The sequence below is a fragment of the Trichechus manatus genome, unplaced genomic scaffold, assembly GCF_000243295.1.
Source record: "Trichechus manatus latirostris isolate Lorelei unplaced genomic scaffold, TriManLat1.0 scaffold00007, whole genome shotgun sequence".
Classification (NCBI taxonomy): Eukaryota; Metazoa; Chordata; class Mammalia; order Sirenia; family Trichechidae; genus Trichechus; species Trichechus manatus.
This window is the reverse complement of record NW_004443943.1, coordinates 1,176,957-1,193,335: the sequence shown is the minus strand read 5'-3', so window position 1 is coordinate 1,193,335 and position 16,379 is coordinate 1,176,957. Positions and strand designations below refer to the sequence as shown.

The 16,379-nt window shown below is 37.1% G+C and overlaps 1 protein-coding gene across 4 annotated transcripts in view; it reads right to left on the bottom strand.

Annotated features, from left to right (window-relative positions):
- JMJD1C (jumonji domain containing 1C) overlaps positions 1 to 16,379 on the bottom strand; it is a 115,366-nt gene that overhangs the window by 42,467 nt on the left and 56,520 nt on the right. For 3 of the 4 annotated variants that reach the window (XM_023739185.1, XM_023739180.1, XM_023739187.1), the window contains 4 exons: positions 4,747 to 4,852; positions 1,931 to 2,055; positions 340 to 483; positions 50 to 242 (listed from right to left, as the gene is read on the bottom strand). In XM_023739185.1, the coding sequence (XP_023594953.1) occupies positions 50 to 242; positions 340 to 483; positions 1,931 to 2,055; positions 4,747 to 4,753 (469 nt within the window). In that variant the 5' untranslated portion in view covers positions 4,754 to 4,852. Of the gene's footprint in view, positions 1 to 49; positions 243 to 339; positions 484 to 1,930; positions 2,056 to 4,746; positions 4,853 to 16,379 lie in introns of those variants that run through there. The other variant, XM_023739189.1, reaches the window with a different exon arrangement.

The window sequence follows — 16,379 nt, the reverse complement described above, 5'->3', positions numbered from 1 at the left end:
ATAAATGTGTTGTTTTGTTATCTTTCCCTTAAAAAAAAAATGGTCCTACCTCCTCGTGTTATATATTCGTATTTTTCCTCCTTCATCTTCTCTTCATCTGGTATGCTGCTATCTGAGCCCTTCCTCTTATGTGCACGAATATTTCTTTGTTGCTGTTGCTGGTGTGTATTCTGTTTTGGTGCTGCAGCTTGGGAGTTCATTGCTGGTCTGGGACTATTTGCTTGGGCACGTGTATAATGACCCTAAAAATAACCAGTTAACAATGATTGTTTACTGTCTGATCCTATGTAGACTAAAGGAAAATATTTTACAATAATCCATCACTAATAACATACATACGTGAACAGTGTTGCTATTTTGACCGGCGCGAGACCTACGTCGTGATGTAATGCCAATATTTTCACCTTTTAACAAAGAGTGAACGACATCATCTAGAAAGGTCATTTGAACCATAGAAGGATCGACATTCTGTGGTTCCAGTACCTAATTTATGACACAAAACAAAAACAAAAATTAAACCCTATCAGTTAACCAACACAATATTAAGTACAATTTCTTAGTAGAAATGTTTAGAAACCAGTTTGTGATGTCTAACTTGTAAGATACTGTCAGATTTACAATAAATCAATTTTAATCACTAATAATTCTCTTTTTAACGTTCTGAAACCTACTGTCTCAACTGCTAACTAAGACTTAAAAAGCAAATATATCTACTACAAACAAAACTTCAGAAAAAAGGATAAGAATTAATCAAAAGTACAAATGCCAAGCAAGTCATAAGTGTATTTACAAAATAGGAAGTAGTTTTCTCAAAGCAGCTGTAAAACAAAACTAAGGGAAGAGTTTAGGAAGGAAACTTTTGACAAACATTGTACAAATGAATAATAACAGTAAAAGACGACAGAGGTTAAAGAAATCGACATGGAAACTTAACTAAAGAAAAGGCTATTTTAAAGATTAAAAGCAACTTTTTACTTCATTGAGAAGTAAACGTTTGTCACCTTTTTAGGAAAAACATCAAATGCAATCAAATAACATAAAACCATTTTTAGCATTTTGACTAAAATGTTAACCAAGGCATTTGGGTTGTTTATAAAGGTACTCTCATTTATTCAGATACCCTCCCCAATTCACTCAGGTGGGAAGGAGTAAATGTTTATTTTTCATGTAAATAAGTTAAAGCTTTAAAAGTGAAAGTTTTTTTTCCTCCCCCACTCCTCCTCCCCTCCGAAAAAGAAGAAAAGCAATCTAAAGACTTCCACAGTGTTGTTTAAAACTCCACATGAAACTTATATCCTTAACTAAAACTTAGAGGGCATATCAACTGTAGGACTTATGTGAAAAGAACTACTGTGTGCATTGAAGTTTTCATTAGTGAAAAAACCATTTGGGAAATGTTCTTGTTACTGGAGAGACAGAAAACTTTAGACTTCAAGAAAAAAATTTTTTAGCTGACCTAAGGACTTAAAAAAAAAAAAAAAAACCTAATCAATTAAAATAATTTGATGACTCTATTTCAGGGACTGAGTTTATCAATGTCAAAATAAATTTGGCGTCACTAGTTAAGCACTTGGCTGCTAACTGAAAGGTCGGCAGTTTGAACCCACCAGCCGCTCCTCGGGAGAAAGGTGTGGCAGTCGGCTTCCATAAAAATTTACAGCCTTGGAAACCCTACGGCGCAGTTCTGTTCTGTTCTGTAGGGTCACTATGAGTCGGAATTGACTTGATGGCAATGTGTTCGGTTCTTTTTTTTTTTTTAATTTCCACTGTTTTATAACATGACTCTGTACAATATATCTCATACATTTAAACTTATTAGAAACCAAGAGACGAAAACCATTCAGTATCAACTAGTGGGTGCACTATTTTCTGGCATGGGATACTTGAATTATAAAAACTTCTTTTCAAAAATATTAGTTGGACTATTTACCTGATCATTCATAACGACCATGGTGCGGGTGAAGAGATCATGATGAGTAATTATGCCAGTAAACCACTGGGTGGCAGAGTCTTGTCTATATACTCTCACTCTGTATCCATTTAAGGAGTAAGGACCTTCCAAAAACAAAACACAAGAAACGGATACCTTAAATGAAGACATTTTCATTTAAGAACTACCTTTTAGAAGAAACATGAGCTACGTGATTGATGAGCAACATCATACCCAAATATCAATTTTGAAAAAAATATTTTAGAAGACAAGTGAATATACTTTAGAGCCAGATCATTCCAAAGTTACCATTTATACCAACCATCTACTAAAAACACATACTTCCTGATTCAGTGGAAATAAAAGCACTTTAAGTCACAAAGATGATTCAATGTTTCTGGATGAGTTAATAAGAGGACAGTAAAATAATGTAAAGTTATACTGGCCTAGAAAGTAATACGGTTAACAAAGCTGTTCAACAAGACATTAGGGAACAAGGCTGAAACGGAAAGGCAATTTGGAACTCTATGTCTATGTCTTCTGGTTGCCAAAACTTTCCCATAAGCAACTACAAATTTTGATTCTTCTTTGACAGCTGGAAAAAGCTGCCCAAAGTCTTAAAACATGTAGGGATTATTAAATGAATTCATAAATATAGCACTGAAAATGTTTTTATAAAGCAATATGGTGGTATACTTTTGGGTTAAGCTTCCTTTTCTAATAGTTACCTACATAGATATATAGATAGCCTTTAGAAAATGGTTAAATAATAAAGGCTATATATTTGTACATATTCAGATATGTTTATTAAAACAAAAGTCACTCCACAGAGGAGGATCATAGAGATAAAAATGTTTTGAATTCTCAGATATGAAAATGATATCAAATACTTGAAAGTTCAACAGAAACTGTTGGGGGGTGCAGAAATTGCTATACATACCTCAATAACAATAGTATTATACATTTACAATTTACAAAGGGTTTTCAAAATCTGCATGTGCTTATTTAATCCTCTTCAACTCCTAGTTAGCTGTTGTTATCCCTTTAAAATTTATGAAAGTGAGAGTAACAGGTTAAATGAATTTTTAAGTCAAAGAGCTGGGACTGAATTTATTTTTCTGATTCCTATGCTGATGCTCCTTCTTTTACAGATATAACACATTCAGTATACCAAGTAATGGTTTAATACTTATTTGCCAGTTTAGAAAAATCTACTCCAATATCAGCCTCAAGTAAATCAACACATCTGCACAAAGTATTCCATATGACCTGTACTACACATTAAATATATTCATCTGTAAAAAGAAAGATGCTGATTGGCTGCGATTTAAGGGAGGTGACAGGTAAGAATTACTTATTAGCCATAATCCATTATACAGGCACCAGTCTTTTCTAACTATGGAAGAATAAGACTCCATGGTTTTTTTTTCCTAAATAATATAGAAAATGCTTATAGAATGATTTTAAATATGACCAATTTTCAATTCCCATTAGCACATCATCTACACTGGCTTGTTCCCACCACCTAGCACAATTTGGAGTGTGCTTCAGACAATTCTCTATATGATGGTCAGGGATTATACTGCCTTAATCTTTCAATTCTAAGTATATGATAAGGAAACACACTTCGTTAAAAAAAATATTAGCCTGGTTTCTTCAACAAATAAATCACAATAAAAAGAAAAAAAAGTGATGGAGGGGACATACCAACCAATCACAATGGGTAAAGCTTGTTTGGATCTCTCGATTAAAAAATAATAAATAAATAAAACGTGTTTAAAAGCATCTATGACTTTGTGAAACAAGTGAAAATTTGAACCTATCTAGTATTTGTTATTAAGAAATTATTAATTTTTTAGTTATAATAGTGGTATGGTGGTTTGTTTTAAAAATTGATAGAATGAGGTGGTGTCTGAAATTTGAGGGAAGTAAATGGGGTTGTGGGTGGGGCAGGATTAGCCAAAGTTTGATCATTGTTAGGGCCAGGTGATAGGTGCATGTGAGTTTCCGGAAAGATTCTATTTCTGTATATGTTAGAAATCCTGCATAATAAAAAGTTTAAAAAATAATTTGCCTAGGAAGAATTTAATAAGTAGGTGATCTGCTGCTGCATATACCCATATAAAGCAAAACTGCCACTATTTTGAGATATCTCTATTAATGCTTAACTTAAATAGCATGGAAGCTGGGGTTGAGATTAGTATGGCGATTTAACAACAGAGTTCTATTTTTAAAATTAAAGGTAACAATCAACAACATATCATTACTCCATGTCATCAATCTATAGTTTTATGCTTATGTAGAGTGATAGAGGAATCACTAAGAACTACAAAACCTCTGTGGTTTGAAGGTCACATGTTGTAGACAAACTAACTTAAAAAAAGGAAACAAAACTAAGACTAGTATTGTGGTAACAGCTGAGGAAGGCACACTGAAGGAGGCCACTTTTATCAGATTCAACAGCATTCCTGAAAGGAAATTGATTGTGGCTTTGGGCAACCCTCTATTGCAAACAATGCTTCCCTCTTCAGGAAGGACACACCTAATGCATTCTGTAATACAGAAAATTTCCCATCAACAAAACACCTGTGTGGCTAAAACTTCATGTCAGGCATTTGACTTGAAGAATCACTTAATAAATCGGTGAAATTAACTTTCTACTGAAATTACTATAATTCTATTATCTTCCCTTGAATATATGTAACTCAAAATACTAGATTTGCCCTGCTATTTATATCAAACATTATTGAACAACCAAAGACAAAGGATAAGTTAACCTAGTTCCCATAAACAATGCATAACTTCAAAATAGTTACCTTGCATAAAAATCTCCTGAACCTTTTGTTCCTTTACCCAGACTTTCACTTCCTCATGAAGTTGTGGGTTGTCCCTGAGAACTGGGTTTAGGCTGTCTATGTCGTCCTAGAATTATAGATTAAAAGAAAGGTCCACGTTATGCTCTCCTAACATTAATGTTACCGACTTTCCCTCATTTATGTTCTAAGGAACTGAAGAAAAATTCCTTGATCTAAATGTATGCAAAAACACAAATTGATAAGTTATAGTTCATTAGCAATTGTATAACAATAGATCATTAGAAATTCATCTGTGGTAAGATTTGATACTTGTCAACAATATCCTGATGCCAAAATTTGAAATTTACTGATGTGTTTTCTAACTTTTGAAGTATGCCCTTACTCAACTCAGTGTTTCAAAGATTTCACTATTAGACGTAATATACAAACCAAATAGCATCAGGTCATTTAAGAGTGGTGGCAAAAAAATCAAAGTTGAATATTTGTGATAACAGATATATACGTAGATGTGTTATCCTCCCATGACGCCTAAACTATTGAAGTCCTTATCCAAAATCTTGACTTAAATGTCATCAAATTCAGTTCTACTCAATCTCATCTGACCAGTAACTTCACTGCTTTTTATTTTTTCAAGCCACTGTCAAAGCATCCAGGCAATTAAAATTGCATTATTGGTAGTATTATCCTCATGACAGGGTGGATCTAAACACAGAAACAATCGGTTCTCTCTCCTCGGACATGTGAATCACACAGTCACATGGTTTCCCACAACCTGTTGGTCTCCCGCTGGACTCTGACATTCTGTTCTCTTTCTCTCAAAGCACCTCTGCTGCTCCTGCATTTGAGATCAGCAGCAGGAGCCCTAGCATAGCTGGAAAGAACAAAGTAGAACTGTCAGTTGGCAGCTCTTTTAAATGTGGACTGGCAGATCACGGAAACCAGTAAATAGAAAGGAGCTAAATGAAGGGAATTATATCTGATAAGGAAAAATAATTTGAAAAAGCCAAAGGTGACTAAAGAGTTAAAGAAGGATCTCTGATCAAGAATAGTCATACTTCGTCTCTTCTGCTCTAAAGTCTATCCAAGCAAAGCTTTTCCTTCTCGTCTCATCACTGCTTTAAGGCACAACTCTGTATTTTTGGAATAATACTGTGAGAAATGTTCTGGTATTTCTTTTGTGCCCATTAAATGACAACAGGCAGAAGTATGGGCCTTTACAGTTACCAACTATGTTCCTTGTAAAATGTATAGAAATGCTACTTTACAGCAGAAGGGACAACCTAGGGTGGAAATCTGTCATACAAAAAGTAGTTAAGATCTGTCATTTTGAAGAAAAATACCCAGGTGTGTCTTTGTTTTATAAAGAAACGTTCTGGCAATTCCTTATCTGGGCTCCTTGCCCCCACCTTTGATACACTGCATACTTAGTTAATCTGATTATTTTATTAACAGAAACTACCTTGGATAGTTCTAATCAGACTCTAACCCTCTTGATGGACACACGAGGTGACAGTCTAGTCTACAGACAGAACAAAAGAAACTATTTCCCACGTAAAACCATTACCATTTTCAGACAGCTCTCATAGCTACCAAATTTCTCTTAAAATCTTTCTCACTTTAACTTCCATATACAGATCCAAGCTAAAATTCTTGGAGCCAAACACAAGCCTTATTCACTCTTTAACCTGATAGTCCCTAAAACATTTAAATTCTTGTTTCATATTTCCACAGCTTTTACTCTTCTCTAGTCTAATCATTCACTTGTATTGTAGTTCTCTTCATTTATAAATTTAACTGGCATAAGAGGATGGGGGTACTTGTCTAAAAAAACCACACAATCATATGGGTGGGCTTGGCAACCGCAAGTCACTACTGACTTATATGGAGCCCTGGTGATGCAGTGGTTTAAGAGCTTGGCTGCAACCAAAAGGTCAGCAGTTTGAATCCAGCAACTGCTCCTTGGAAACTCTATAGCGCAGTTATACTCTGTCCTATAGGGTTGCTACTGAGTCAGAATTTACTCACCGGCAACAGGTTTGGTTTTTTGGTTTTCATTACTGACTTAATACAAAGTTTACCAAAGTCTAAATAAAGCTCCCTAGTCTTTATATTTTGAGGTGGAGGAGACAGAAACTGCTATTAAAGCAGCAATACCAGCACCTTGTAGACAGGGAAAGTTATGGTCTACAAAACCAGTTGTCTACATTGAAATCTTGTAACTTAAAACTACTGGGATATAAAATTTACAAAAATCCAACAGGTTAAAATAATGGCCTGTGTTTCTAAAATCATTAGATAAGATACACACATTTCTTTTTAACAATAAAACGTTAATTTTCTTGTGGAAAAAGTGTACCATTAAAAACTGCATAAATTCAAAATTTTTTTGTATCAAATTTATTATCTATAGAGTTGCTAACACCTGCCTGTTTCCATCTTAGCAAACATATTTTTGTAATAAAATAACAAAATACTATTGAAACTAATTTTCTTAAAATATTCAATTTTGAATTATCCATGACATTGGATGATATAGTGTCATGGATTGAATTGTGTCCCCCAGAAATATCTGTCAACGTGGCTGGGTCATGATTCCTAGTATTATATAATTGTGTACCATTTTGTAATCTGATGTGATTTCCTTATGTGTTGTAAATTCAGTCCCTATGATCTAGTAAGATGGATTAGCAGCAGTTACACTGATGAGGTATACAAGATTGGACAGTGTCTTAAGCCAATCTCTTTTGAGATATAAAAGAGAGAAGTGAGCAGAGACACATGGGAACCTCAGACCACCAAGAAAGCAGTGCTGGGAGCAGAGCGTGTCCTTTGGACCTGAGGTTCCTGCGCAAAGAAGATCCCAGACCAAGGGAAGATTGAGGAAACAGACCTTCCTCCAGAGTCGACACAGAAAGCACTCCCCTGGAGCTGATGTCCTGAATTTGGACTTGTAGCCTACTGGACTGTGAGAGAATAAACTGTTCTTTGTTAAAGCCATCCACTTGTGGTATTTCTGTTATAGCAGCACTAGACGACTAAGACACTCAGTAAATTGAAACCCACTGTCATAGGCTGAATTGTGTGTGTTGTCCCAAAAAGATATGCTGAAGTCCTAACACTGGGGTGCCTGTGAATGTGACCTTATTTGGATATAGCTCATTACAGATGTAATTAATAAAAATGAGGTCATTAGGTTGGGCCCTATTCACTTTATGACTGCTATTTTGTAAGAAGAAAAGAGACTCGGCAAAAAGACAGGCATGTGAAGATGGAGGCAAAGATAAGTTATGCTGCCACAAGCCTAGGAGCAAAGACCTGGGCTACCAGAAGCTAAAAGAGACTAAGAATCCTCCCCTAGAAACTTCAGATGGAGCACAGTCAAATCGACATCTCGATTCCAAGCCTTCTAGCCTCTAGAACTGTGAGAGAATACATTTCAGTTATTTTAAGCTACCGACTTTGTGGTAAGTTGTTACAGCAGTCCTAGGAAACTAATACACCCACTAAAATTATCCCAACATACTGCTTAGTTTATAAATAGGCATGTTGCTGCTGAATTACCACTGCTACTCCTATTATACATATACTGGTTTGTAAATTATAGACATTTCTGTTACACTGTCATTATTCTCATTTTACAAACTTTAAAAAAAAGTTAAATGATCAAATCTTTTAAGAAAGTTGCTAGCAAGTAGCCAAATGAAATTTATTAACTGACCTAAAAAATTCTGGGAAGATACTAAAAATCATATACAGTATCATAAGGCAGACTTACAGAACAGAAAATAAGGATCTGTAAATAAAAACTAGTTATGGATATTAACTATCTGTCACAAGTACATTTGACTAATGAAGGACCTCAGTTGTACCTTGACCTTGAATGAGATTAAAAACAATTTAATTGCAGAGTACTTTACTTTGCACACTTTTAAGACAGGAAGTGTACTAGTTACCTACAGACAGAATTTTTCTATCTTGAATAACTAAAATAATAAATATTTTTTAATTTCCCAACAGCAAGTAACCCAGATAGTGAAGGAACAGTACTCTCTGTGTCTCTCCCCTCCTCCCTAAACTGTATCCTAAGTATTTCACTGGAATCCCTAGGTAGTGCAAATAGTGAGCCTCAGCTATTAAACAAAAGGTTGGAGGTTCGAGTCCATGCAAAGGCATTTTGGAAGAAAAGTCCTGTAGATTTACTTCAGAAAAATCTGCCATTGAAAACCCTATGGAGCTGGATGGAGTCTTAAAAGCTTGCAAGCAGCCATCCAAGTCACAGTTGGTCTCTATTCGCTTGGAGCAACAGAGGAAGAAGGAGAGTCAGAAATAGGAGGAAATGGAATGTGTGGCTAAATGCTTCCACAAGCAACTGCCTCCCTTGCTATGAGACCAGAAAAACTGGATGGTGCCCAACTACCATTACTGAACATTTTGATCAAAGATTCTATAGTAGAATCCTGATAAAAGGGAGAAAATGCAAAACAGAATTTCAAATTCTCATGGACTCCAGACATCCTTGAACCATAAAGGTTGGATGAATCCCTGAAACTACTGCCCTGAGATAATCTTTAAACTTTGAACCAAAAATATCTCATAAAGTCTTCTTAAAACCAAACAACAATTAAGCTTAACTAGTAAAAAAGTCTGCCTTGAGCATTACGCTCTTTTAAGAACTATCTATATAGGATCAAATTGACGACAGCAACTCAAAAGATTAAACAGGAACCTTAGGAGGCAGTGAATCTATGTTAATGGCGGAAGAACAATTCAGAAAAGGAGGGTGAGAATGGTTGCACAACTCGAAGAATGTAATCAGTGTCATTAAACGGTATATGCAGAAGCTATGGAATTGGCGTTTGTTTTGCTGTGTATATTCTCAACAACAACAACAAAATAAACACATCATTTGTCCAGAAACTTCCCTCCTAGGAATTTATCTGAGAGAAACAATCATGGATGTGCTAAAGGTGTATGTACAGAAATGCTCCCTGAAGTGTTCATATAACAAAATTACCTAGAAATAACCCAAATGGTCAGCAATTAGGGATTGGCTATCTCAATTATCTATGTAATCACTATGCAGCCATTGGAAATTAAGTTGAGAAAGATATTTAGTAACTTTAAAACGTGGCCACAAAATCAATATATGTACTATGATCCTGATTAAATAAAACATACAAATGTATAGAAAAGTAAAAGGGTGATCTACAAAAAAAAAGAAAGAAAGAAAACCCTACGGGACACAGTTCTATTCTGACAAATATGTTGTTGTCGCTGTTAGGTGCCATCGAGTCTATTCGGACTCACAGCGACCCTATGTACAACATAATGAAACACTTGTCCAATCCTGCACCATCCTCAGAATTGTTATCCCTGAGCCCACTGTTGCAGCCACTGTGTCAATCCATTTCATCGAGGGTCTTCCTCTTTTTCTCTGACCCTCTAGTTTACCAAGCATGATGCCCTTCTCCAGGGATTGATACCGCCTGATAACATGTCCAAAGTATGTGAGGAAGTCTCACCATTCTTGCTTCTAAGAAGCATTCTGGTTGTACTTCTTTCAAGACAGATTTCTTGTTCTTTTGGCAGTTCATGGTTTCACTAACACCACAATTTAAAGGTGTCCATTCTTCTTTGATCTTTGTTATTTGTCGTACAGCTTTCAAGTGCATTTGAGGCAACTGAAAACACCATGGCTTGGTTCAGGTGCATCTTAGTCTTCAGAGTGACATCTTTGCTTTTTAATACTTTAAAACATCCTTTTGCAGCAGATTTGCCCAATGCAATGTGTCGTTTTGATTTCTTGGCTGCTGTTTCCATGGGTGCTGATTGTGGATCCAAGTAAAATGAAATCCTTGACAACTTCAATCTTTTTTCTGTTTATCATGATGTTGCTTACTGGCCCAGTTGTGAGGATTTTTATTTTCTTTATGCTGAAGTGTAATCCATACTGATGGCTGTGGTCTTTGATCTTCATCAGCAAGTGCCTCTTCACTTACAGCAAGCAAAGCTGTGTCATGTGCATATCATAGGTTATTAATGAGTCTTCCTCCAATACTAATGCCTCATTCTTCTTCATATACTCCAGCTTCTTGGATTATCTGCTCAGCATACAGACTAAAGTATGGTGAAAGGATATGACACGTGAGGTTGCCATAAGTCAGAAACAAGTCCTCAGCAACTGGTAAAACTGTTTTACTGTTGGTTATTAACCGCAGCAAATGACAAATGGAGGGGAATTGGTTCAGTAAAATCTACCTTATCAGAAACTTAAATAATAAAACATGGAAAAGTTTAAAACAAAGCCTTAAGTGAGGTTTTGGTCTATACTTATTATTCACTTGTATGTTGTTCCTCCTTTTGCAAAGACAGAGGTTAACTATAATTGAACATTATTAGGGAACTTTAATGTAAATAATAATACATAAAAAAAGCTAATGGTGCATTTACTATTGCAGATACTGTGCTGGATGCTGGCTTTCCATACATTTTTTTCTTTTTTGCTTTTTTTTATTTAAAAAATTTTTTTAAATTGTACTTTAGATGAAGCCTTACAGAACAAATAGTTTCTCATTAAACAGTTGAGTACACATAATGTTTTATGACATTGGTTAACAACCCCATGACATGTCAACACTCTCCCTTCTCGACTTTGGAGGAACTTTTTATTTTTATTTTTTGGTGAAAATATACACAGCCAAAGTTACACCACTGCAAAAGTTTCTACATGTACAATCTAGTGACATCGATCACATTCTTCCAGTTGTGCTAGGATTTTCACTATCCTTTTCCAAATCGTTCCATCACCATTATCTTCAAATCCCTGCCCCCCAGACTTCCCATCAAACCTTTTGAGTTGCTGTTGTCAATTATCTCACATAATTTTTTAATTTTGTACCTTAGATGAAGGTTTGCAGAACAAACAGTTTCTCATTAAACAGTACACATATTGCCCTTTGACAATGGTTAACTACCCCATGACATGTCAACACTGTCCCTTCTCAACCTTGGGTCCCTATCACCAGCTTTCCTGTCCCCTCCTGCCTTCTAGTCCTTGTCCCTGGACTGCTGTGCCTCATTAGTCCTTTTGTTTTATGAGGCTGTCCAGTCCCCAGGTGAACGGTGAACTTCAGGAGGGGCTTCATAACTGAGCTAAAAGGGTGTCCAGGGGCCATACTCTCAGGGTTTCTCCAGTCTGTCAGACCAGTAAACCTGTTCTTTTTTTGTGAGTTAGAATTTTGTTCTACATAATTTTCCAGCTCTGTCCAGAACCCGCTATTGTGATCCTGGTCTGAGCAGTCAGTGGTGATAGCCGGGCACCATCTAGCTGTACTGGACTCAGTCCGGTGGAGGCCTTGGTAGCTGTGGTCCATCAGTCCTTTGGACTAATCTTTTCCTTGTATCTTGTTCTCTTCATTCTCCCTTGCTCCCGAAGGGATGAGACCAGTACAGAATCTTAGATGGCTGCTCACAGGCTTTTAAGACCCCAGACACTACTCACCAAGGTAGAATGTAGAGCATTGTCTTTATAAGCTGTGTCATGCCAATTGAGCTAGATGTTCCCCGAGACCATGGTCCCCACAGCCCTCCGCCCAGCAATTCAGTCCCTCAGGGAGTTTGGAAGTGTCTATGGAGCTTCCATGACCTTTCCTTGTACAAGCTGTGCTAGCTTCCCCAGTAACGTGTACTGTCTTACCATTCACCAAAGTTACCACTCATCTATTGTCTATTTAGTACCTGCCCCAATCTCTCATAACCAACAAGGATTGTTTCTTTTTGTGTGTAAACTTTTACATGAGTTTTTACAGTAGTGGTATCATACAGTATTTGCCCTTTTGTGATTGACTTATTTCACTCAGCATAATGTCCTCCAGTTTCATCCATGTTATGAGATGCTTCAGATTCATCATTGTTCTTTATCTTTGCATAATACTCCATTGTGTGTATGTACCACAGTTTGTTTATTAATTCATCTGCTGATGGGCATCTAGGTTGTTTCCATCTTTTTGCTACTGTGAACACTGCTGTAATGAATATGGGTGTGCATATGTCTATACGTCTATTCGTGTGATGACTCTTATTTCTCTAGGATATATTCCTAGGAGTGGGATTGCATTTCGTAGTGCTGACGTTTTCTTTGTTCCTCTTACACTCCTGTGTTGAGTTCCTTTTGTTTGTGGACTTTTTTTTTCATTTCTTTTGTTTTTGTACGTTTTCTTTTTACTGAGATTTTATGTTTTTCTTCTTTATACTGATGAGCAGGTTTGTTATCTTTCTTTGTGGTTACCTTGAAATTTACCCTTATCTTCCTAGATTTGAACAAGTCTATTTTTACTTGGTATCGCCTTGCCTTCCCTTCCATACATTAGAAGGTTCTATACTGACACTGTTTATTCCCTCTTTTATTGTTCTGATGCTGTTGTCATTTACTGATTAGCCTCTCTGGTTCCCTGTTGTAATTCTTTTGGTTTTGCAGAGTCCTTAAGAGTTCATTTCCGAGGTTAGTATCTGGCGTGTCCTATACTCAGCCTGTGGTCTGATGTTGTTTGTTCTCAGATTGAAGGACTTCCTTTAGTAAGTCTGTAAGTTTGGTTTGGTTTTTACATAGTCCCTTAATTTCTGTTTACCTGGAAATGACCTAATTTCACCATCATATCTGAACAAGAGTTTTGTAGGATATATTATTCTTGGCTGGCAATGTTTTTCTTTCAAGGTTTTAAATATGTCATCACATTGCCATCTTACCTGCATGGTTTCTGCCAAATAATCTGAGCTTAGTCTTATTGTTTCTCCTCTGTATGTAACTATTTGTTTTTCTCAAGCTGCTCAAAGGATTCTTTGTCTTCGGTTTTAGTGAGTGTGATTACGTTATTCCTTGGTGATTTTCTTTTGGGGTCTACCTTATATGGGGTTTGTTGAGCTTCTTGGATGGTCAGCTTTTCATCTTTCATGATATTGGGGAAGTTTTCTGTCAGCAATTCTTCAATGATCCTCTCTGTGTTTTCTCCCCCTGCTCTGAAACTCCGATCACTCGCAGATTTTTACTTTTGATTGTATCCCACATAATCCTCAGGGTTTCTTCATTTTTCTTCATTCTTTTCTCTGATTTTTCCTCAAACAGAGTTACATCCAAGTGTTTGTCTTCAATTTTGCTGATCCTATCTTCTATCATTTCAAACATGCTCCTTAGCCCTTCTATGACACAGTCCATTTCTGAATTCTTGTTGTTTATCTTTTGGATTTCTAATTGCTGTTTCTGTATGATTTCTGTTGTGAATTTATTTTAGCATTTTGTTCCTGTATTATTTTCTCAAATTCTTCCATTTTTTGTTGGAATTTTCCATGAATCTGTCTGCTTTTTCCATGAATTTGTCTATTTTTTCCTCATTTTTGTCTGCTTTTTGCTTCAATTCTTGGATAATTCTGAATATTAGAGATCTGAATTCCCTACCAGTTAGATCTAGCGCCTTTTCTTCTACTGGAAAGTCATCTGGTGTTTTGTTTTGGATGCCTACTGGAACCATCCTGTCCTGTTTTTGTAAATGTTTTGATATTGTCTGCTGTCTTTGGGGTATTCAGTGGTTATTTTCTTCGTTTATTGACCGTAGATCTGTTTGTTTAGTCCTGCTATTTTGTTTTATTTGGTTATGTCTGAGAAGGCAGGCTGTGTGTTCCTTGTTGTTTGCTCGTCTGTGGGCACAATACTTTTACCTCTTTCTCCAATGGGTAGGGTCAGTCACTCAGGTATGGTACAGCAGGGCAGGTCCAGCTGAAGGGGAGTTGCTGGGATGGGTTGTTTGTGGCACGTACTAGGGATGGCAGTTCAGACTGGGAATGCATGCAGGGCAGGTTCCAGTAGGCTGTGCCTGTGCTGCTTGGGAGTGTGATGTTCAGCGCACGGTGCAGGTATGCAGGAAGGAGGGGGTAGATTGTGATGTGTGGAGCTAAGATGGGTAGGGGAAAGATGAGAGAGAGGAGAGAGGAATGGGAGCCAAAAACATACACACAAACAAAAAATGGTGCTAAGGGAACTTTCTATTGGAGTGGAGAGATGAGAAACTGAGAAATGAGGAAAAACAAAAATGAAAAAAGAAAAGGGTAAAAGAAAAAAATGAATAAATCGTGAAACTAGAAATGAAGAAAGACAAAAAGGGCATAAGAGAGAAAAAACAAAACAAAGAAAGAAAAAACAAACCAAAAAAAAAAAAGAGATGCCCCTAGGGATGTCCCTGTGAGTCTGTGCAGAGTAAGGGAGTAGCTTCCAAGCCATGTGGTACTGCCAGGCTAGAAAGGGCTCCAAGACGAGAAAATAAATAAATAAATAAAACAAACAAACAAATCAAAAGAGAACAAATCAGAGCAAACAAACAAAAAAGCTCAGGGGGTCCCACTAGCGAGGTGGCACGGGCCGGGAAGCAGTTTCATAGTCAAGCAGTGTTTCGGAGCCTTTCAGGAAGAAGCAAAGATGGCGCATGGAGCCAGGTATTTGAGAGAAAGGAGGGGGAGGCATTGAGAGGTAAGGAAGAAATCTAAAGAAGCGGAAAAAAGCAACACCAGCAGCCAACAAAAGGCACTCTGGGAGCTGGTCAGTGCGGGCAGGTGGAATCCAAGCGACACCGTGGTGAAGCTGGTGTTCCCCACCGAGAGACTATCGCTGCAGGAAGCAGAGGAGGCTAAGTGGGGGTGAAGAAGGGTGGGAGGTGGGAAAGCCTATATCGCTGGTTACCGGTTGTTCTGTCTCCTGCTGGAAGCTCCGTGAAGCTTTCTCATACCCCCTGTTCGCTGATCTCTGACAGGAGTCCAAGATGGTGGATCCGTGCTGTGGTAGCTGGTAGGGGACCTCTGCATGTATCTCTCCTTGCTCTGTGTTCTCGGTCAGTTTCTTATTCCATTTGGTGCTTGGCTGAGTTCTTTATCTCTTCATTTGATGCTTAGGGTTTCAGGATTGACGAGTGACTCTGTTTGACTCAGTTTTTCTTATCTTTGCTGTGGAAGGACGATGTGGTGCTTCTGACTATAGCAGCGTGTTGAATGGAAGTAACATACTGAGAATTTTTATAGCTACTTTTTCAGGCTGAAGTTATTATACCCTTTCTACAAATTATGCTCGGAGAGGTCCATGATTACCTTACGGTGATGAAGTGAAGGAGAGAATTGGTATTTGAACCTAGTTCTGTGACTCCAGAGCTCAAGCTCTTTTCACCTTCTCTCTCTGACTAGCACAAGCAAAAGAAATGAATTAATAGACTGTTTACTACTGACACATTTCTTTATATAAAAAGGAGGGAAAGGTAACATTATCTCATGAAGTCAGAAAGGGTCATCTGATGCAGCTAGATGTCTATAACCTTTTAACACTGCTTATGTGAAATTCCACATGCAGTAACATTTTAACACTCATCAGAAAGGCAAACCACAGGGTGGAAAACTCATGTAATCTTATAATCAGAAAACACAAAAGAAACAGTATCTCTTTGATAATTTCCTTAGGTGTGACCTACAAATTTCTGAATGCTATATTCCTATGTAAACACTATCTTGAATCACTATTTGGTATGATCAAATCATAGATATATTTTCATGTGTCAGTAAGGATATGATGGAGCTAAGGAAAGGGGGGAAGGATTCATTAA